Genomic DNA, 21,165 nt, shown 5'->3' with positions numbered 1-21,165 from the left:
CCCCATTCTACAGATGAGGAAACACAGAAAGGTAATAGGCACCTGAGGTCACCCAGCCACCACTAATGCGTCCCGTCTCAGCCCACCCCGCAACGTCCTCCATCCAACTGGCTAGTACAGCTTTCTAGAAAGCTCTCTGGCTTTACTCTGCCTTAAGCTACCTCAGGCTCAGCAGTGACACTCAGCAGCCCTTGCTGTGACATTCTAGGGCAGCAAGGACAGGACAATTTGGCCTCCACCTGAATATCCAGGGTGTTTAATTTTCATTACAGTCAGAATGCACCAACCCTCCCCCGGCTCAGCTCTGGTGACTGACAGTGTGAAGCACTCAGAGGGAAGACGGTATGGGATGCAGGGAGGAGCTGACAGGAGATAAGGAACTGCATTTGGAGGGACAGCGGCTGCATTGGGGGCGACAGCAGGCCTGAGTGCACGGTACAGCCGCCGTATAAATGTGCCTGCCTGCTCAGCCCCCTGCACCCACTGCCCTCTATGGGGGGGGGGGGCGACAGCACTCTATCCTGGGCCGGCTGCCTGCCAGCCAGGGTGTGTGATGTTTGACACTGCCTGCTCCTGGACTGTCCCTTTGAAGTGAGATGACAGACTCTGACAATGGCTGGCAGCCCCCAGCTGCTTGCCTGGAGACACCTCACTCCACCTCGGTGGCTCTGAGAGGCTCTTGTCCCTGGAAGACAGTGGCTCCCAAACAGCTTCTCAAGAGGGTGTTTGTGATGGGAGCGGTGAGGAGAGGGCAGGGTTCCGCATGGGTGGCGGAGTGTAGAGCCTCCAAGTGGGCATCTCCCCCCTCAGCAAGGCTGCCTCACCCCTGCTCCCGGAGTGACAGGCATCACTGAGCCTGTGCCAGCTCCTGTTCACTCCTCTCCACACCCCCTCCAGGGCCCCACTCCCCCACCATGCCACACACACACCTGCAGACATTGAAATATAGACACACAGGAAGGCGGGCCACACAGCACATGCATGCAGGCGCACATACATGTTCAGACACATACATGGACATATACAGATACATGCACACCAGTACACATAGACGCACCATACACATGCAGACACACACAACAGGCACAAAAGAACTCACACAGAGACAAACATGGGTAAACACATTCAGATACACACCAAACACACACACACACACACACACACACACACACGCAGACATTCACATATACACAGGCACATACACGCAAACACACACCACACACACACACACACACACACACACACACACACACACGTGTGACTAGATGAACATACAGGTACATAAGCTCACAGACCTGCACAGACACCTGTCAGCCCTCAGCATGTCTGCTAACATGTGACATCTGAGGACAAGCCCCGGTGCCGAGCCTCCCTTCCCAAGACCTGTGAAGACGGGGTCTATGCTGACAGACTGGAGTGGCAGGTCACAGTCTGCTGCTCTGGGATACACAGCGTAAGGGGTACCACTGACCGACAGGAGGGTGCCATCTGTGTGCATAAGGAAAGGGGGTGGCCAGCTCAAGGGCCTTTAGGACCAGATAGCCCTCGGATGTTTGAGGAACCCAGCCTGCGGCAGGTCCCACAGGGACCCAGCGCTCTAGCTTCTGACTCCATACAGCCTCCCAAAGTGAAAGTGTGATGGAAGGCACTCCCCGGCTCCCAGTGGCCACCTGCACCACCCTCCAGGCAAGACGATCCCAGATAGGACAGGTGCCAACCTGACAGGGACAGCCATTGTATCCTGGAGTCTAAGCCTGGGTCACAGGGAGTGACTTCTCCACACTCCGGCTGACAGTGTGGCTCTGCCACTGCCCCAGCAGCCCCTTCTGGCTCCCTGAGACTAGGAGGTTTGTTTCCAAGAATGTTCTACATGGAGGTCATGCCCTGGACCAGCCGTGTGGGACACGGGCATTTCTCATAATCAGAGAACGCGTGGGCTGGGAAGGATTTAGCGGCAGGAGGCTGCTGTGGGGGCGGGGGGGGGGGGGGTGAGGGGGGAGCCTGGAGGCCTAGCTTCCTCGGAGGCACACAGTAGCAGCCCCGTCTCTGTTGGGCTGCTGCAAGCTATCATGGTGCCATCTCCATAGAAGACCCTTTGATGTGTGACAGAGGGCTGGGGTCCCCAGGGAGAGCACTGGCTGTTCTGACAAGACCTGCCCTCCCTCCTTCTCACACCCTCACCCTACCCCTCTCTGAGAACCCTGTCTCAAGCAAGAAGACAACTCTCAGCCATATATTTTCAGCTTGCTAGGGTAGGGATGGGATCTGAGGGGACCAGTTGCTCATGTTTTGAGACCCAGTGGACAGTGAAGTGAAGCCCTCTTCCTGTGGGTTAGCTTTTGGTTTTACAGTTGTTTGTGGGTTTTTTGTTTGTTTGTGTGTTTGGGTTTTTGTTTGTTTGTTTGTTTCCCAGAGAGGGTCTTACTATGTCCAAGCAAGCCTTGAACTCTTGATCTTCCTGACTTAGTTTAAAGGGAGCTCAAACCACAACTGGAAGGATAATTGTGACAAAGAATCAAAAGTGTGGTATGTCTCACGTACCATCTGTGGACTTACAGGCGACATCCTCAGAGTGTGGGCCCCGCACGCGTAACTGTGACATGCTGGATTTTTACATCTGTCTCTTGCTGCTTTCCCACACCAAGGTCGAATGTGAAAGGCTCACATGTCTGTGGTCCTCCCTTCACTGGCCTGATAGCCATTTGTGTTCCCCGGGGCTAAGAAGTAAGCTCCACGTGCCATGCAGGGATGGGAACTTAGCATCAGTTTCTGGGCCTGAGAAGGCTCTGAACTGGAGCCTCTTTTAAAGGGTTGATGAATGAATTCTAGAAAGTTCTTAAAGAAGGACTCATGCCAAGCTGAGAGGTGACAGACTGGCTTGGGGACTTAAGTTCATTGACTGCTCCGCCACCCCCTAAAGGTTGTCTCCCTCCCGTTCACACCTTACGTCAGAAGGAGTTCCCAGATGCTGTTTAGTGGGTTCCCAGGTGCCAGTGACCACGTGCCCCCAACTGGAGCAAGCTGCCCATGCACAGGGTTGCCTCTGCTCCGAGGCACTTACCTTGACTGCCTGTGTTTGCCACCAGCACCCCGAGTTACAACTACGCACCCAACCCAGACAAGCACTGGATCATGCGCTACACGGGACCCATGAAGCCCATCCACATGGAATTCACCAACATGCTGCAGCGCAAACGCCTGCAGACCCTCATGTCTGTGGACGACTCCATGGAGACGGTAGGCCCCGCCCCTCGCCCGACCCCCCCAACGGCCTCTGCCCCAACCTGAAAACCTAAATCAGAGGTTTTGACTGGGCCTGGGAAAGGGGGCTTGAAGCAATCCAGAGGGAGGCCTCTGCCTCCTGGAATTTTCCCATGAGCCTGTGCTGCGTGATGGAGCCGCGTGTAGCCTACTGCTTTTTTTTTTTTTTTTTTTTTTTAATTTATTTATTTGGAATAGGGTCTCATTCTGTATAGCCAGGCTGGCCTAAAACTCAATAAGCAGCTAAACTGGTCTCTAACCCATGGTAAGCCTCCTGAGTTCTGGAATTACAAACAGAAGCCACCGTGCCTGGCTGCTTCAGTTTCTTTAAAAAAAAGAAAGAAAGAAAAACAAAACACTTACATTTTCCGTAGCTTTACTGAGCTATAACTCACACACCGTGCAGTTCCTCTAGCTGAAGTGCGCAGTGCAATGGGTATTTCATTCTGCTTGGTTTTTAAGACAGAGTCTCATGTAGTCCAGAATGGCCTGGCACTCACCATATAACTGAGGATGACCTTGAACTCCTGACCCTCCTGCCTCTGCCTCCCAAGCACTCGGATTGCAGGTGTGAACTGCCTGGTTTATGTGCTGCTGGGGACTGAACTCAGAGCCTGTGCATGCCAGGCAGGTGCTCGATCCAACTAAGCCATGTCCACAGCCCTCACGGATTTACATTTACACCAAGCTGTAGAACCATGACCACTGTCAATCTTGAACAGTTTCATCATCTCCTACCTCAGGGGGAATCAGCCTTCACTTAGCCGTCACCCCCCCAGTCTCAGCAGGCACTAAGCTCTCTGTTACTCTGGATGCAAATGGATCATACAAAATACAGCCTTTATTGAGGGGGGGGGGTGCACACCTTTAATCCCAGCACTCAGGAGGCAGAGGCAGGCAGATCTCTGTGAGTTCGAGGTCATCCTGGTCTACAGAGTGAGTTCCAGGACAGCCAGGGCTACACAGAGAAACCATGTCTCAAAAAACAAACAAACAAACAAATAAATATTACATATATATAGATATATATAGATATATATAGATATCTATATATAGATATCTCCATCCGTCCATCCTTTGGGGACTGGCTTTTTGTCCCCAAGGCTTACCCATAGTGAATCATGTGTCAGAATCCCCAGGACCCACAGAATAGAGAGTTCTGACTCCCAAAAGTTCTCCTTTGACTTCTACACACACACTAGAATGTGCTTATACACATACACACACACACATACACACACACACACACACACACACACACCTTTTTTTGTATTGAATCATGCTCCATCGTGTGGGTTAACAGCTCACACACTAGGGATCCATAGCTATCTAAATTTAAATTAATTAAAATGCTATAAAATTTAGATACCATTCCTTGCTCACAGCATAGTTCATGTGCTCCATAGCCACACTGGGCAGCGCAGACTCTCACACGGCCACCATCACTGAAAGTTCTGTGCAACAGCTCTGTTTCGGGTCACGAACTCCTGCCCTGGTCACATCTAGCTTCATTTGTTCTTCATTCATTCATTCATTCATTCATCCAGTGTCATTTATTGAGGATCAGTGCAAGTGGGACCCAGTTGCCAAGGAACAAAATAGCAAGACCCTGACGCACAGCAAGTCTTCCACCCTGTAGCGCTTCCTTTGTAATGTGAGGACGGTCCACAGAGGAGGGGACATGGATAAGTGTGAGGAACAGTCCAGGAGAGAAGTGAGCTCATGAACAGTCCCCGGGGCCCTGCAGAGAAGTGGATTTGCCCCAAGGCATGGAGGGAGACTAGGAGGTGGGAGGGATGGTAAGACTGGAGGCCTCCAGTTCCTTCCCCCCCCCCCCCCCCCCCCCCCCCGCACTGGGCCAGCCACCTCACTCTAGCCTCTGTTGCAGATCTATGACATGCTGGTGGAGACCGGTGAGTTGGACAACACTTACATCGTGTACACCGCTGACCACGGCTACCACATTGGCCAGTTTGGCCTGGTGAAGGGCAAGTCCATGCCCTATGAGTTCGACATCAGGGTCCCGTTCTATGTGAGGGGCCCCAACGTGGAGGCTGGTTCTCTGTAAGTACGTCACTTATACCCATATCCCAGTCCCAGGCTCACAGGGAGACCTTGGATTCTGCTTGGCTCTGAAGCTCAGCCCAAGTCCAAGCCACATCCCCCAGGGCCACAGCTCACCCTGTCACTGTGTCACCCAGAGTGGACTCCAGGGAGGTTTATAACCTTCTTCTGAGGCAGAAGCCAGAGCTATGAGCTCCTGTGAAAAACAGCAAAGTGGGGTTTGGGACCAGGAAATACCAGAGGCTGGGTGTTGCCAGTGCATGGGAAATCGCTTTGATTTTCGCCCCAGCCTCAGACTTGAACAGAGAACCATTATCAGCTGACATCAGCTGAGCCTGTTCCCAGTGGCAGCGTGGAGCAAGCTATCTGCCTTCTGCCCTTTCCTCAAGGACCACCTGGGCCACAGGCCTCAGCCATTGTCCTTGCCTTAACCTTTGAGGTGGCAACCTGAAGCAGAAATGCTAGCAGGAGGCAGAGATGAAGGAAGGGTTGGTGATCACGGTGGCCTTGTCCCTGTAGCTGCTGAGGTATGGGGGGGGGACATCAAGGCTCAGCCAGGATATGCAAAGGCCTGGAGCCTGCACAACAGCCCCTCAGCACACCTTCAAAGCCAGCCAGGAGACACAAAAGAAAACTCCAGTAAGGCAGGGCGGAACATCTGTCCTCATACCACTGGAGTGTCAACCCCCACTGGCTCGCCATGGGCTGGGCAGTGGATCACCCAGCAGTCACTAAGATGTGATCCCAGGAATGAGGCCCCCTTGTTAAGAGCTAAAGTGAAGATCAGTGTCACTCGGCTGTCTGGAGGAAGATCACTCTGGGTAGAGGATGGCAAGGGCTTAGGCGTCAGACTTGGCATGCCCAGCCAGCAAGAATCTACAAGAGGGTGGACATTTGCCCTAGCGGCACAGGGGGTTAGCCTTAGGGCAGATAACCTTGTCAGCTCAGCACCTTGGTAAGCAAAGGTGGATCCAGCTGAAACCGGCCTCCATGAGGGTTGGAGTGGCAGGATGGGAGCTTCCTCCCCTGCAGAGGTTCGGAGGAACACTGCCTCTGACCCACACGCTAAGCTATCATCCAGGTGGCCAAGTTTCCACTCCCCCTGCCCCCCAGGAACCCTCACATCGTCCTCAACATTGACCTGGCCCCCACCATCCTGGATATCGCTGGACTGGACATCCCTGCAGACATGGATGGGAAGTCCATCCTCAAGCTACTGGACTCAGAGCGGCCCATGAACCGGTGAGAAGGGAGCAGAACAGACCCAGGGAAGGAGGGCTCCCTGGGGAACTGGGAAGGCCACTAGCATCAGGAACCAAGGATCTAGGTGCCCCATGCTAACCCACGAGATAACAAAGGACCGACCCTCTCTGGATTTCTAGCCTCCCACCTGGGACTGAGGACCCTTCCAAAGCTAAAATGGTGGAAAGCCTGAAGTAACAGTAGCAACTGAGTAATCACAGGGGCAGGGGGACTGTGTTGAGTGCCGGGAGGGGGGGGGGGGTGTTCCAGCATAGTCCCCAGCAAAGGGGACTTACATTATCTGAGCCCTAGAGAGGTAAGATGATAACCAAGAATTCAGACTGTTGGTCATGATAACTATGGCTTTTATGGCCCTGGTGATGGGTGGTGTGACTGACACATACCAGGTGTCCTGAACAGCACAAGGGAGCAGCAGAGAACAGGAAAACAGGTGGGAGGGAAGATGGGTTGCGATAGGAACCAGAAAGGAAGGCAGAGGCGACCTCTGGTGGTCAATACTGAAACTTCCCACTGGCTAACAGGTCTCCATGCTTAGGGTCATCCTGGGGAATGCTGTCTCTCACACACACACACTTCCAGTGTCCCACTGGTACTCACAATGACTGCCACCACCCTGGGGTCTGGGGCACCTGTGGACAGGACTGGAGCAGCTTGTTTTCTAGGTTCCACTTGAAAAAGAAGCTGAGGGTCTGGCGAGACTCGTTCCTGGTGGAGAGAGGGTGAGTGCGGGCAGGGAGGCCCCTGCTGGGAGCTCCTGCAGCCACAAGGCTGTAGGAGGCTGTGCTGGTGACTAGGTGACTTGGGCTATGTGTCCAAAGCCCCAGTGATGATTGGGTGACTGATGCAGAATTCTAATCTGAAGGCCACATGTCCCCTTTGAACATGTTTGGCAGAGGGCTGCACTGTGTATTCATTGCTTGTTCCTTCCAACTCAAGCCATCTGGAATGAACAGCTCCTACAGACTTCCCACACCTAGGTGTGTGGCTGGAGAGATGGCTCAGCAGTTAAGAACACTGGCTGAGCCGGGCGGTGGTGGCGCACGCCTTTAATCCCAGCACTCGGGAGGCAGAGCCAGGCGGATCTCTGTGAGTTCGAGGCCAGCCTGGGCTACCAAGTGAGTCCCAGGAAAGGCGCAAAGCTACACAGAGAAACCCTGTCTCGAAAAACCAAAAAAAAAAAAAAAAAAAAAAGAACACTGGCTGCTCTTCCAGAGGTCCTGAGTTCAATTCCCAGCAACCACATGGTGGCTCACGGCCATCTATAATAGAATCTGATGGCCTCCTCTGGCATGCAGGTAGACATGCAGAGCACTCATACATAAAATATAAATAAATAAATAAATAAATAAATAAATAAATAAATACCTCAAAACCTAGGTGCTCTCCAGTAGGTCTCCACAGAGCTGAGTGGGGGCTGCAGCCTAGGCAAGCACCAGTCATCCCAGGGATTCCCCCTAGTTAAATCAGCGCCGCATCTCCCTCAGCAAACTGCTCCACAAGAGGGATGGTGACAGAGTGGATGCCCAGGAGGAGAACTTCCTGCCCAAGTACCAGCGCGTGAAGGACCTGTGTCAGCGTGCCGAGTACCAGACAGCGTGCGAGCAGCTGGGGCAGGTGAGGAGATGGCCCGCGTCCTCCTGGGCCTCCAGGGTACGGTTCCTTGGTTACATGGGAGGCTTTGGTCCCTGTCAGAGTTACAGTGTCCTCTGGGTGTGTGACCTTGTGCTCCTCATGAGGGAAAGACCAGTAGGCAGACTCAGGCGGCGAACAGCACTGCCTGACTTCCATGGTGTCCTCTGCGTGGCTCTTTCCATTTACAGGGAATTAGGTGTAATAGCTTTCAAGATTTCTCTTTTTAAAGAACATTGATTGCAAGAGAAACACTAAGAAACCGTGTAATCCAGGTGGTATCCAAGAAAAGCAAGGCCTGGTGTCCAGAGAGCCCAGAGGAGGCTTTTCCTGGGTGGGCTGTGGAGAGGGACAGTTCACTGTCCTCAGAGGGTAGGGAGACAGAAAGGAAGGCGTGAGAGGAGAGAGGGCCTGTGGGCCTGTAGATGGAGCAGAAGTGGGGCTCCCCTGGCCCACCTCAAGGGGTGTGAGGACAGCGGGAAGCTGTGACATGGTCGACTCTGGCTGCTAGTGAGCAGGTTGGTGGGGAGAGGTCAGGGTGAACAAGACCTTGAGAGCAGTCCAGGTCAAGGGGTGAAGTATCACAGTGCCGGTCCCCTCCCGCCAGCTGTGTGACCTGGGGCAAGGATCCCTACCTCTCTGTGCTTTCTCTGGAAGTGGAGCTCCTGACACACCTCCACGCTGTAGTTTGGGTTTCACTGAAGCGAGTATACATGGGGACTGGAAGGAAGTGTGAGGCTAAGGGAGAGCCAAGCTGGCGGCGGGAAGGAGACCCAAGGAGAAGGCGGGAAGGAGACCCAAGGAGAAGGTGGGAAGGAGACCCAAGGGAAAGGCCAGGAAGGAGACCCAAGGAGAGGGCGGGAAGGAGACCCAAGGGAAAGGCCGGGAAGGAGACCCAAGGAGAGGGCGGGAAGGAGACCCAAGGAGAGGGCGGGAAGGAGACCCAAGGAGAGGGCGGGAAGGAGACCCAGGAGAAGACCGGGCACACTATACCAGGAATACTGTCTTGGGTCCTAAAGATCAGGCCTCGGAAGGTCTGAAGTAGGAATAAGATGCCCCTGACAGAGGGCTGCTCGGCCACCATGGCTTTAGGGAGACACCAGGACTGTCGTCTTGCTGGTAGATCCAGCTCTGTGTGGACAGGAGAGAGGAGCCGGCACTGAGACGGGGCAAGGATATGGCATTTGCCAAACTGAGCAAGGGCCGGGAGAGGGGAGGGAGGTGTGGCAAGCTAGAGGGCAGGAGCCCAGGTGCCTGAAGCCCAGCTGTGTGTCCCCCAGAAGTGGCAGTGTGTGGAAGACGCTTCCGGGACGCTGAAGCTGCACAAGTGTAAGGGCCCCGTGCGGTTTGGCGGCGGTGGTGGCGGAGGCAGAGCCCTCTCCAACCTGGTGCCCAAGTACTACGGGCAGAGCGGGGAGGCCTGCAGCTGTGACGGCGGCGGAGACTACAAACTGGGCCTGGCCGGACGCCGCAAACTCTTTAAGAAAAGTAAGTGTCACAGGCCTGGCCAAACTAGGCAGGAGGAGCAGCCAGGGCCCAGGCCGCGTGAACTTTCAATTCCACAGCTACTTGTCTCCAAGCCTAGGTGTGTCCTAGGAGCACAGCCAGATCTCTCACGAGCCACCATTCAAGAGGGCGGCGGTGATAGGACGGGCCACTAGGAGGCCAGAAGTGTGGACAGGGACCAAGGCCACACATGTGGGGCCAGCCGGACAGTCTAGGCTCCGTGTCTCCTTCCAGATGGAACGCTGTGGTCTGGAGAGGGCAGAGATAAGGAGGTCAACTTAATGTTCTCAAGTCTCCCTCAAATGCCCATTCCAAAGGTGAGAGAAGCAGACAGACAGTTGAGGCCCGACAAGAAGCCAGCCGACATGGACAGGCCTTAGTGTCAGAGGAGGCAGTGGTCAGGTCTGGGTGTGACATGAGGGACAAGCCATCGGAACCATGTTGACAGTCTGCTTTCGGAGTTCACACCAGCAGACTCACCTGCTCCCACAAGCCACCTGTGGCCCACAGGAGGAGGTCCGGGGACATCTTGCAGGAGTTCATTTTCTCCTTTTACCACGTGGGCTGAGGGAATGAAACTCAGATGTCAGCCCCAGGTGAAAGTATCTTGACCCGCAAAGCCAGCTCACCAGAAACTGTCACTATTTCTCAGGCTGCCTGGTGTAACTACCTCCCCAGGACCCGGGCCCCACTTCCAGAGATAGATCTCCCAAGCCCACGCGTCAAGCCACACTGAGACTCATGCTTGGGGTCTCATCCCTGTCGTCTCAGTTGAAGGACCCATGGCCAGGAATACCTGGCGAGGCCATCCCGGCCTCTGTAACCTGTCATCCCCTCTGCCGCCCACAGAGTACAAGACCAGCTATGCCCGGAACCGTTCCGTCCGTTCTGTGGCCATCGAGGTGGACGGTGAGGTCTACCACATAGGCTTGGATAACATGCCCCAACCCCGGAACCTTACCAAGCGGCACTGGCCAGGGGCCCCAGAAGACCAGGACGACAAGGATGGTGGCAGCTTCAGTGGTACCGGGGGTCTTCCGGACTATTCTGCCCCCAATCCCATCAAAGTGACCCATCGGTGAGAGTCCAGGTGGGGGTAAAGGGGCAGGCCGGGCCCCTCTTCACCCCTCAGGGCCACTCATGACCCCTCCTCTTGAGCAGGTGCTACATCCTGGAGAACGACACGGTCCAGTGTGACTTGGACCTGTACAAGTCTCTGCAGGCTTGGAAAGACCACAAACTGCACATTGACCATGAGGTTTGGCCACTTGGGGGCAGCACAGTCTGGTGCCACGGGCTCTGGGGCAGCATCCATCGGGAGGGCAGGGAGACTGGCCAGGGGAAGAAGAGGTCCCCACCCCAGAATCCATGACCCCAGAACAGGAATCTGAGTCCTAGAACCTGACAGGTTCAACCCAGAGTCAGCTGGCTGAGGACAACAGTCTATCATACTTTAGACACACACAATGCTTCTGATGGAGTTCGTCCTTTCTAGCCTTGGTGGGCTCTGCTGGCTGTCCCTTGGGACAGTAGGACTCTGGTCCTTCAGGGGATCCTAGCTGAGGAGAAGGGAAGCCCTCTTCCACAGGCAGAACCACAAATGTAGGCGTGGCTGTACCCTTGCCACCCACCATTGTCCTGTGATTTCTGGCTCCTTCTGTCCCCTCCCTCAGATTGAAACCCTACAGAACAAAATTAAGAACCTGCGGGAAGTCAGAGGTCACCTGAAGAAGAAGCGGCCAGAAGAATGTGACTGCCATAAAATCAGGTGGGGGGGGTGAGGGGAAGGGGGGCTAGGGGGAAGGGGGAGGGGGTAGCACAGGACCCACTCGACCCCTGCAGACCAGTCCTACAGACACAAACTCCCCTCTCATTACCGGCCCCATTCGTTGCTTTTGAATTGCATCTCTGCTTGTCAGGATGAAGGAGTCAGTGAGAACTCTCTCTCCCGTGGCGCATGGCCGATCTGCAATTAGGCAGCTCTACCAGGAGGCAGGGCCTTCCTCGCAAAGCTGGCTCAGGCAGGGACGCACGCTTCTTACTGCTCGATCACGTGGGAACTGCTGGGCTGAGGGACTGGGTGTCCATGCGAGTTCCGGCTGCCCCTGAGAACTTCCCACGTGGAAAGAAATGGATCCTATCTGCAGTCGCTGTTCAGTGTGGTAGTCAAATAACACATATGACTGTGGAACATGATGCCAGAATTGTACTTTATTTATTTTTGGTTTTTCAAGATAGGGTTTCTCTGTGTAGCCCTGGCTGTCCTGGATCTCGCTCTGTAGATCAGGCTGGCCTCGAACTCAGCAATCTGCCTGCCTCTGACTCCAGAACGCTGGAATTAAAGGCATGCGCCACCTGTGCCATCACCCAGCCCCAGCAATTTTTTTTTTTTTTTTTTTTTTTGAGAATTTTCCTTGATCTAAACTGGAGTAGGCACATGGTTCTGAACCTTAGCTGACTTAGACCTTGGAAAACTCGGGTTCCTGAGGTCCCCTTCTCAGCATTCGGTATGTGACAGTAGAGGCAGCAACCTTCTGAGGTCAAGGCTGAGAGACCTCCTGAGGTCAGGCCCAGCTTCCAGTCTACCTGGGGCATCCAAGCCACGCATGGAGCTGGCATCCAGGAGAGTGTAGTCTCATTACACAAGAGAATAGTGACAACATCAGTGACATGGGAGCCCAGGAACCCTAGTGCATACCTGCCAGGGTGTCCTGCAAGGCTCTGACTCCTGGGTTGTTTGTTTGTTTGGGGGGATGTGTTGCAGTTACCACACCCAACACAAAGGCCGCCTCAAGCACAAAGGCTCCAGCCTGCACCCTTTCAGGTAAGGGTAGGGATAAGCCACAGGGATACCTTTCAGGTAAGGGTAGGGATAAGCCGCAGGGATACCTTTCAGGTAAGGATAGGGATAAGCCACAGGGATACCTTTCAGGTAAGGGTAGGGATAAGCCACAGGGATACCTTTCAGGTAAGGGTAGGGATAAGCCACAGGGATACGGTACTGGCTCCCGAAGATGGCTACCTACCTGTAGCTAAAACCGACAAGGAAAAGAGAGATGACCGGCCGGGTTTCCCCCGGGAGGTGAGGTCTGTGCAGTCCTTAGAAAGACCTCTGGAGTCCCCACTGTGGCTGGAGGCTGGATATGGTGTCGTAGCCACACTAAGCACTGGGCACCCGGGAAGGAGGGCATGGGGTGTGAGCAGGGATCCTAACCTTACTTTGCACTTTCGTGCTGCACGGGGCCTGGAGGAGGCTATAGTAGGAGGAAGGCCCTGGGGTAAACAGTGGGACTCAGAGTGGTGGGACTGCCCAACCACTAGGGTGGGCCACAGAATTGGGTCCTAAGTGTGTGTGGTCCTCTGTGCCCCAGGAAGGGTCTGCAGGAGAAGGACAAGGTATGGCTGTTGCGGGAGCAGAAACGCAAGAAGAAACTTCGAAAGCTGCTCAAGCGTCTCCAGAACAACGACACGTGCAGCATGCCAGGCCTCACGTGCTTTACCCACGACAACCACCACTGGCAGACCGCGCCTCTCTGGACACGTAAGTGAGGGGGGGGGCAGGGAGGTAGGGGGGACGGCTGTGCATGAGCAAGCAGGGGCAGGCAGGGAAGGGGGGGCCTGTATACGGCCACCTACCTTCCCCAGGCTTCAGAGGCCCAAACTGTTGGACCCTGGAGGTGTCCTAGAAACCCGTGCCCGGTATAAGCCTGTCACTTGGCATGTGAGAGGCTGGCTCAGGGAAGCTGCCTGACAGACTCATTTCTCCGCGCGCACACTCAGGACGTGCTTTCTTCTCTCCCAGTGGGGCCCTTCTGTGCCTGCACCAGCGCCAACAACAACACATACTGGTGTTTGAGGACCATCAATGAGACCCACAACTTCCTCTTCTGTGAATTCGCAACCGGCTTCATAGAATACTTTGACCTCAGTACAGACCCTTACCAGGTATGGGTCCCACCAGAGAGATGGGGAGACGGGAGTGTGGGGCACACAGGCACCACCAGATAGATATCCACACACACTTCTTCGGAAGGGCAGATATGTCCCACCAAGTCCCTAGGACAGGAAGAATGAGTTCCAAGGCCACTTGAAGTCTGGGTAGTCAACATGTGTCTCCCTCCCTCCATTCCCTCTGCCTGTCTGATCTACGGTACAGCTTTTCCCTCTCAGGCACATACAAGGCTCAGCAGGCACTTCTGTGAACCCTTAGGGCAATGGAGCCACAGGATCAGGCCATGTTCTGGACACACTAGGCCGCACGGACAGTGCAGACCAGCAACACTAACACCTGGCCTGCACCCGAGGCAAGCTCTGTGCACTGTTTCCTTATTGTAAACAACCTCAACACAGATAGGATTCAAATGGCTCAGAGCCACACGAGATAAGCCCAAGCCACAGGGCACCTGGGAACCAGAACTTTGCGTCTTAGCTGTTCTGGAGGGTGACCTCTGTAATGTCCAACCATTCTACCGCATTCAAAAAGCCTGAAGCAGCTTCATGCATGCGGCGTGACTTCAGTAGCCACACTGATAGGTTCAGCCCGTATTTTACCAGACAATGTCAGTCAGTGATCATCAGTAGCCGCCACACCAGGCAAGGCCTCAACGCCCCGGAGCCTCCTCTGTACCAAGTGGCCGCTTTCTCATCAAGGGGAACAAAAGACACGAGGCTTAGAAGGTTCTTTCCCAGCTGTGCAAGATACCTCGTGGGCAGCTCCACAAGTTCAAGGTTAAGTACAAGGGCATAGCTTGTCTTCTCCCGACTTTCTAGCCCCACTAAGCAGACCTGACAGGGAGGATCCGACCCATCATCTAAGCCCTCCACACTGTGGCTCATGCGCAAGTGGAGCTGGGGTATAGACAGTACCCCTCTAGCACCTCCACTCCCAGCCCTCCTGAGTTAAGTGCCGTGGTTTGAAAAGGTGATGGAGGTAGGGGTCCCAGGACATTCCCTGTTAACAGCTACCTCTTCCCGCCAGCTGATGAACGCCGTGAACACACTGGACAGGGACGTCCTCAACCAACTGCATGTGCAGCTCATGGAGCTGAGAAGTTGTAAAGGCTACAAGCAGTGCAACCCCCGGACCCGAAACATGGACCTGGGTGAGTAGGGGTCCCATTGCGGAACCTGCAGAGAAGAGCTTAGATCACCCAGAATCACAGGGAAGGTCCAATCCAGACAGATGATGGGGAGGGCTATAAACACCTCTGGCTTTCACAGGACTGTGCTTCCCAAGAGCCTTTACAATCGATACAGAACACAAACTTCTTTCACATCCCTCCCCCTGCTTTGTTCATTATTTCCACAGACCGTAACCCTGTGAGTTAGGGAAGCAAACGTATGAGGTGGCGTCCTGCTCGGAGCAAGGGTCCATACAGGGAAGCCTCTGGCTTCAGTGGAGTGAGACAGGATCATTGGGGCTCTGTGCTAGATCAGGGGTGAGCACTGTGAGGAAAGGAAGCAGCAGTCAACTGCTCAGCAACCTGGGGCAGCTGTAGTGGGCGGAGCATAGACAAGCTGGGGCTGGAGTGATGTGTGACAGGCAGGGTCAGCCAGCCCTCCTATACAAGCCCTGCAGGCCACAGAGAAAAAATTTAAGACTTTAATTGAGATGGTTTTGGGGAGCTGACGAAAGCATTTAAGTTTGGGCAGTGAAAGTCAACATTTTAAAAAAGACAGCGATTACTAAGTAGAGGGTGAAGCTGGATCTGGTAGATAGTGGCACATAACAGTTATCCATCAAGACTGAGAGATAATAATGGACTTGAGGTGCAGCACTGAAGCCCATACAGCATGGTGGTGCTGTGAGGAGGAGATAACAGAAAAGGAGGTGGCACAGGCTACTCCTGGGTTTTGGGGGGAAATCAGGATAAACCCAGCAGTTCTAAGTTCAAGGTACCAGCTGAATGTTCTAAGACGGAAACCACTAAGAGGATGTCTTGTGCTTATGAGCCACAGCCAAGTGTAGAAGGAACAGCCTCAGAACTCTTGGTCCCGTTTGTCCTAAGATGCCTAGAGTTCCCATCGGACAAGTGGGAAGTGGAGGAGACAGACCCAGGGGGGCCAGTCTGCTTTATGATGGGGGGAGGGCCAGAGTGGCTCAGAGGAGTAGCAGGAAACACCTGACTACTTTGTGACGGTTGTGCAATGTCATCTAAGTACTGTACCAAGCACAGTGCCAAGTGGTATGTGGGAACTCACAACAGCCAATGAGGTGATGCTCTGCCCAGCTTAGAAGCGAGTAAAGTGAACCCACTGGCTGACTCCATGCTCATGCATTTAGTCACATCCCATATCCTCAGGAATTCAGAGTGCAACCATAGGGAGTCCCTCACCCACCCACAGCCAATGATTTTGTGTGGCACTAGTACCCACCCTGTGCCTGCTTCCCCACGAAGCCCATTGTGAATGAAGGCTCATGCATACTATGGCTAACTGGGGTCAGCAGGGGTGGGGGGAAATCTATAAGGTCATCTAGCATACTAAAGAGGTCATCATCGTTCACCCATTCTACCTGAGCAAGAAACACTGCTGACAGCTTGGCCCTGGCACTATGACAAGCCAAGGGTGTTTAGCGGTCACAAAGCTTGTACCGTTTCACCTCAAACCGTTCCTGTTCTGTTCATCTCTCACTTAGGACTTAAAGATGGAGGAAGCTATGAGCAATACAGGTATTTGGTTTTGTTACTTCAGTTCGGGCTAAGTTACCCCATCTTGACTTTTGTTTTTTGTTGTTTGTTTTTTTGTGGTTGTACCTATTGAGAAACTGTCCACCAAGGGCCTAATGACCCAGTGATAGGCATCACCTCAGACACCATCTTTGCACAGTTCCTGGGGGAGTTGGGAGGAGACAACACAATCTCTTGGTGATGGTTAACACATGCATCTTCCTTTTGGCACATCCCTTTAGGCAGTTTCAGCGTCGAAAATGGCCAGAAATGAAGAGACCTTCTTCCAAATCACTGTGAGTTGAAGAACCAGTTTGCAGACAAGTAGAACTGGTTCTGTCTTGCTAATTTCAGGTTTTACTGCTGTTGTTTTTTTTTTTTTTTTCCTCCAGTACTAGGGGTTGAAGCCAGGAATCATTCATGCTAGGCAAAAGTTCTCCCACCAAGCCTTGTTTCCTCTGGGGCTGTTCCCATGCTGAGAGGGGGACAAAGTAATAGCTGTTTTTTCTATAATACACTTCATAACTTCAAATTAGTAGCTAATCCTAATTGACTGCCATTCTCTAATAACCTGTGAGCTTGAGCTGACAGTGTTGTGGAGTGGTTAAGGACTACGGCCGACAGACACCTTGAAGGATGTGGCTGCAATGTACACCCTTCTCAGCCGAATGGCTGTCACAGGCCATGTGGAGACTGCAGCAACCCACAGTTCACCTTGAGTCTAGGGGCAGCCAATTTGTTCCACAAGGGGTGCAATACAGCTTGCCAGAGTCTGTCAAAAATGCAAATGTGTGCGAATTCACCTTAAAACTGACAGTTCATCTGTCCACTCCCCTCTCTGTAGTGACCCACCCTGGCCTCCATCCCTCTTCATGCATGTGAATTCTGTGGCTTTTTGAGGACAGTAATGGGCCAGCTTCCAGAACATGCATCTCAAATCCTTAGGCACAGTTCTATCCAGACTCTTAAAAGGGGCCACTGAGTCGATGATAAGTGAGCAATTATGAGACAACTGGGTGGAGCAATTCCTCCCCTCATGCTCATTAGCCACACCCTTAAACCAAAGCTTTGCACAGTGTAGGGCTGATTTAAGTCTGAATAGCACTGTTTTGTTCTGCAGGGGACAGCTTTGGGAAGGCTGGGAAGGTTAAGCGGCCCTAGAGAGGAACCTCCAAACCCAGAGGCTTTGTGTGGCTGCCCAGGCCATGCAAAAACCACATGATTCCCAGTGCTGGAACTGGGAGGCCTGACAGGAGGCAGGGCCTGCTCTTGGGACACGAAATCCTTGAGGACAGCACCCAGACTTCCCCGGGCCCATTTTTGCCCCGCCTTGCTTTGGATCGGAACCTCACCAGCTGCACAGAACGAATTCTCACGCCTGGAGTCTCTGACAGCCCGCTGAGGTTCAGAAGGACAACAGAACTGATTTCCATGGATTTCTTCCAGGGATGAAAGTTGCTGGGATTTTAAGTCGTATAGGGAAACAAGCTTTTAACCTTCTTATTCTTTGGAGAAAGCACGGACATGGGCAACTCCCGAGTGCTGCCGACAACGCGGTCCGGCCATGAGTCAATAGCACAAAAGTGGCACCATTCACCTGGCCGGATGAGCCGCTGCCTCTGAAGCTGCCTTCACTGTACATATGTGACCGCTCACGTGTAACCAACACAGGGACTTTTAGGGGAATCTCACTAATACAAAATCCCATTTTCAAGAGTCGTGGTGTCAATAAACGCTCTGTGGCCAGTGTCAGCGAAAATCCCTTGAGCTTGTGGACATTTCTGTTCCCGCCCAGGATTCATTCCTTTGTTATCCATCCCAGAACTGATGTTTTCTAAGGTACTGAACACCCAAGTTCATGTGTGTCCTGTGTTTAATAACATTGTATTTGTAAAGAAATTTTGTAGTGTAAGTACAATCTCACAGTGTTCATACCCCCAGCCAATGACTAGCTATTGGTATGAAAAAAAATCTTTGAATTTTTATAAAAGACTATGGTGGGATTTTTTTTTTTTTTTTTAAATCTTTTCTTTAAGCATTCAAGATACTGCCAGTGCCTTTGGAAAGGGTTCACCTTCAGCTGAGAGGGGTCTCGAGAAGCAGAGGGCTGTACATTAATATTAAACCTACCGTGCTTCAAGGGGCCTCACAGGTAAGTCTCACCAGCTCTGGGGCATCTGGAAGTCTGTTTCTCAACAGTAAGGCGAATGCAGCCCTTTGTTAAACCAAGTAGGGTGACCCGGTCCATGTGACTGCCAGAAAGCTAGGGCAGGTAGAGGCGGAAAGGTGAACCCAACTCATGTCAGCAGAGGGCACTGTGTTTGTCTAAAGAGTCTTGTAGTTTTCAAATGCCTTGAACAGGCCCAGGCTTCTCACAGACACAGGAGTGTCTTATTCCATACTCCTTAGCCCTCGTTCACCCCAGACCTGGGCGTGTGGAGGAGAGGAAAAGCATGCTTAGGCTGAGGTTTGAATAGAAATCTTTATTTACAAGAGCATCCAGACAGTCAGCAAGTCATTCAAAGCTCACCCCAACTGAGCCACCCACGTGGGTTCGATTCCTTGCAAGGTAAAGAAAGACTGGCTCCATTTTAGGTGACACTTAATATAAATTTGATTAAACCCAAACGTATCCTTAGTGGTGTCGGTTCCTGAGAATTTGCTGCTCTCAGAATGACATTTCATCTTTTTCAAAACTCCATATATTCAAAGAGAAGAGAAAGGGGGGCAAGAACAAAAAATAATGCCCTGCTTTTTAAACCATCTGCACTGGAGATCTTTAAACCATCCACACTGCAATAACCCCTGGTGCTTCAAGGCAGGATCAGTTTCCGCTAGCCTAGAGGCTTGCTCCTGTGAACACCCCACTTGGAACAGAACTCACATCCTCCCTCTGCAGATCGAAAGGGACTGAACTGGCCTGTGGGCAACTGGCAATCCTCTGGATGGTCCAGCTGCATCTGCCTCTGAATCAAGAAACTTCTAGGCTGTCAAGCCATTATCTTCTGCAGTACCCACTGCTACATACCCCCAACTCATCTCAGCATTTAATCCTGATGAACAGCTATTAATGTCAGGGCACAGTTCAGAGAGAGAGCGTGCTAATACCAACAGCAAACAGTACAGCTTCGTTTATTTTTGAAGAAACATGTTTCCTTAATATCATTTGATCTTCATAAAATATATTTTTATTTATATATCTTTGGATTCAGCAAAAAAGTAGGTACTGGAAATGTCCCACATCATCAAAGCAGATTGGGAAGATTAAACTGTTTGCCCCAAAAGACATCGAGGTTGAAAAGGGGGTGGGGTGGGGGAGGCGAGGTAGGCAACAGGAGTACAAAGAGAATGATCCAAAACAGACTAAAGGGCAAGTCAGGTAAAACAACAAATTGTCCCAAAGACTGTCCAAAGAAAATCGGAATTCTGAATTTGCACCAATAAAAATAAGTAGAAAATATAAAAACCTAATAAACTTCATTTCCCCCATACAAAAGGGGTGCCAACCAGTTAGCCTGGCATTGGGGTGCTGAGGAAAGACTCACAAAGTTGGGTTGTAAATGTCTTTAAAAGAGGCAGGAGCACCACTGTGGCTACACAGTCTAAGCATGGACGTCTCAGCCACACCCAGCCCAACTCAGACACAGTGTCACCTGCGAAGCATAGCGACACAATGGAAGCTTATGGATTTACAATCTGAGACATTAGGTCAGTCACAGGGGGATCCCATCATGACCTAAACACGTTGGAAAGTCAAGTCCATACTTGAGGTGGCTCTGGAAGCAAGCTTCACTTATTCACAGACAGAAGAATGGAGTGATGTCCCTTCAGGAACAAGGAGAACAAGCGGCTAAATAAATGTGTGACTTTGAAAAGTTAATTGGCTCTCAGAAATGCCAAGGCTGGCAGGGATCTCTGAAAGTCTAGCAATCCAATTCCACTTAATTGTCTGAACCTAAGAAAACCCAAATAAAGGGCATTAAATCTGATTTTCCCCTACTCCAAACTGACTAGAACAGGTGCCAAGAAGAGGCAAGAGAAGGGTCGGGGAGGCGCTAGCGAGTGACAAGGCCCTCCCTCTGACCCAGCAGCAGTGGCAGGCCTGGTTCTGACTCAGCATCCTGATGCAGAGAGGTAGTGAGAGACCCCATGAGCAGGACAACAGGAGAGCTGAGCAGACAGCAGACCACACAGCAAAGCCCCAGTGCCCTTCCAGCTAAACCTGCGGCTCAGGTCCGAGCAATCACAATCACTCCTAAAGGATGAATGGGCTACATACTATTATCATTTAATTTATGGACTGCTTAAAAACGCAAAGAAAGATTCTTTTTGATATCAATTTGATTTTTTTTTTCTTTTTTAAATTCTTGGGTGGTTTTTTAAAAGCTCATTTCCCCTTATCTATTCTTTCACCCAAATTAACAAAGTGCGTAGTTCTCTGGTAAATAAATTTTTAAATTTTAAAATGACTCCATCTGAACAAATGACGACTTTAAAAAGCTTAGGTGAGGTGGGAAGCCGCAGGCTGCTCTTCGGCCCCAGGCTCTGGCATCCCGATGTCTCTGCTTGTGACCTCACTGCATGGAGTTTACAGAAATCGACAATGTTAAATATTTAGCTTCACAAACTCTGTAAAAATGAGTTGCTGTGACCTACAAAAAAAGGTATGTACATATTTTTACATAATACAATATCTTAAAAGATCGTATTTACAAAAAGGAAATCTATTCACAGAAACACTGCGAGCTTCTGATTCAGAGTGCAGTACCTGGCC

General features: G+C 52.1%; 1 protein-coding gene across 2 annotated transcripts in view; it reads left to right on the top strand.

The window, feature by feature from the left end:
- The window catches only part of Sulf2 (sulfatase 2), an 85,926-nt gene extending 67,543 nt beyond the window's left edge, over positions 1–18,383 (top strand). For both annotated transcript variants that reach the window (XM_059261929.1, XM_059261928.1), the window contains exons 6-21: positions 3,087–3,237; positions 5,150–5,325; positions 6,439–6,567; positions 7,251–7,307; positions 8,073–8,202; positions 9,498–9,705; positions 10,573–10,801; positions 10,885–10,981; positions 11,397–11,491; positions 12,488–12,547; positions 13,095–13,264; positions 13,526–13,668; positions 14,702–14,825; positions 16,361–16,394; positions 16,634–16,687; positions 17,512–18,383. In XM_059261929.1, coding sequence (XP_059117912.1) covers positions 3,087–3,237; positions 5,150–5,325; positions 6,439–6,567; positions 7,251–7,307; positions 8,073–8,202; positions 9,498–9,705; positions 10,573–10,801; positions 10,885–10,981; positions 11,397–11,491; positions 12,488–12,547; positions 13,095–13,264; positions 13,526–13,668; positions 14,702–14,825; positions 16,361–16,394; positions 16,634–16,687; positions 17,512–17,542 — 1,888 coding nt within the window. In that variant the 3' untranslated portion in view covers positions 17,543–18,383. The remainder of the gene's footprint in view (positions 1–3,086; positions 3,238–5,149; positions 5,326–6,438; positions 6,568–7,250; positions 7,308–8,072; positions 8,203–9,497; positions 9,706–10,572; positions 10,802–10,884; positions 10,982–11,396; positions 11,492–12,487; positions 12,548–13,094; positions 13,265–13,525; positions 13,669–14,701; positions 14,826–16,360; positions 16,395–16,633; positions 16,688–17,511) is intronic.
- The last annotated feature ends 2,782 nt before the right edge of the window (positions 18,384–21,165 follow it).

This window comes from Peromyscus eremicus, chromosome 4, assembly GCF_949786415.1.
Source record: "Peromyscus eremicus chromosome 4, PerEre_H2_v1, whole genome shotgun sequence".
Classification (NCBI taxonomy): domain Eukaryota; kingdom Metazoa; phylum Chordata; class Mammalia; order Rodentia; family Cricetidae; genus Peromyscus; species Peromyscus eremicus.
The sequence above is the reverse complement of the archived record's forward strand: the minus strand, read 5'-3'. Positions and strand labels throughout refer to the sequence as shown.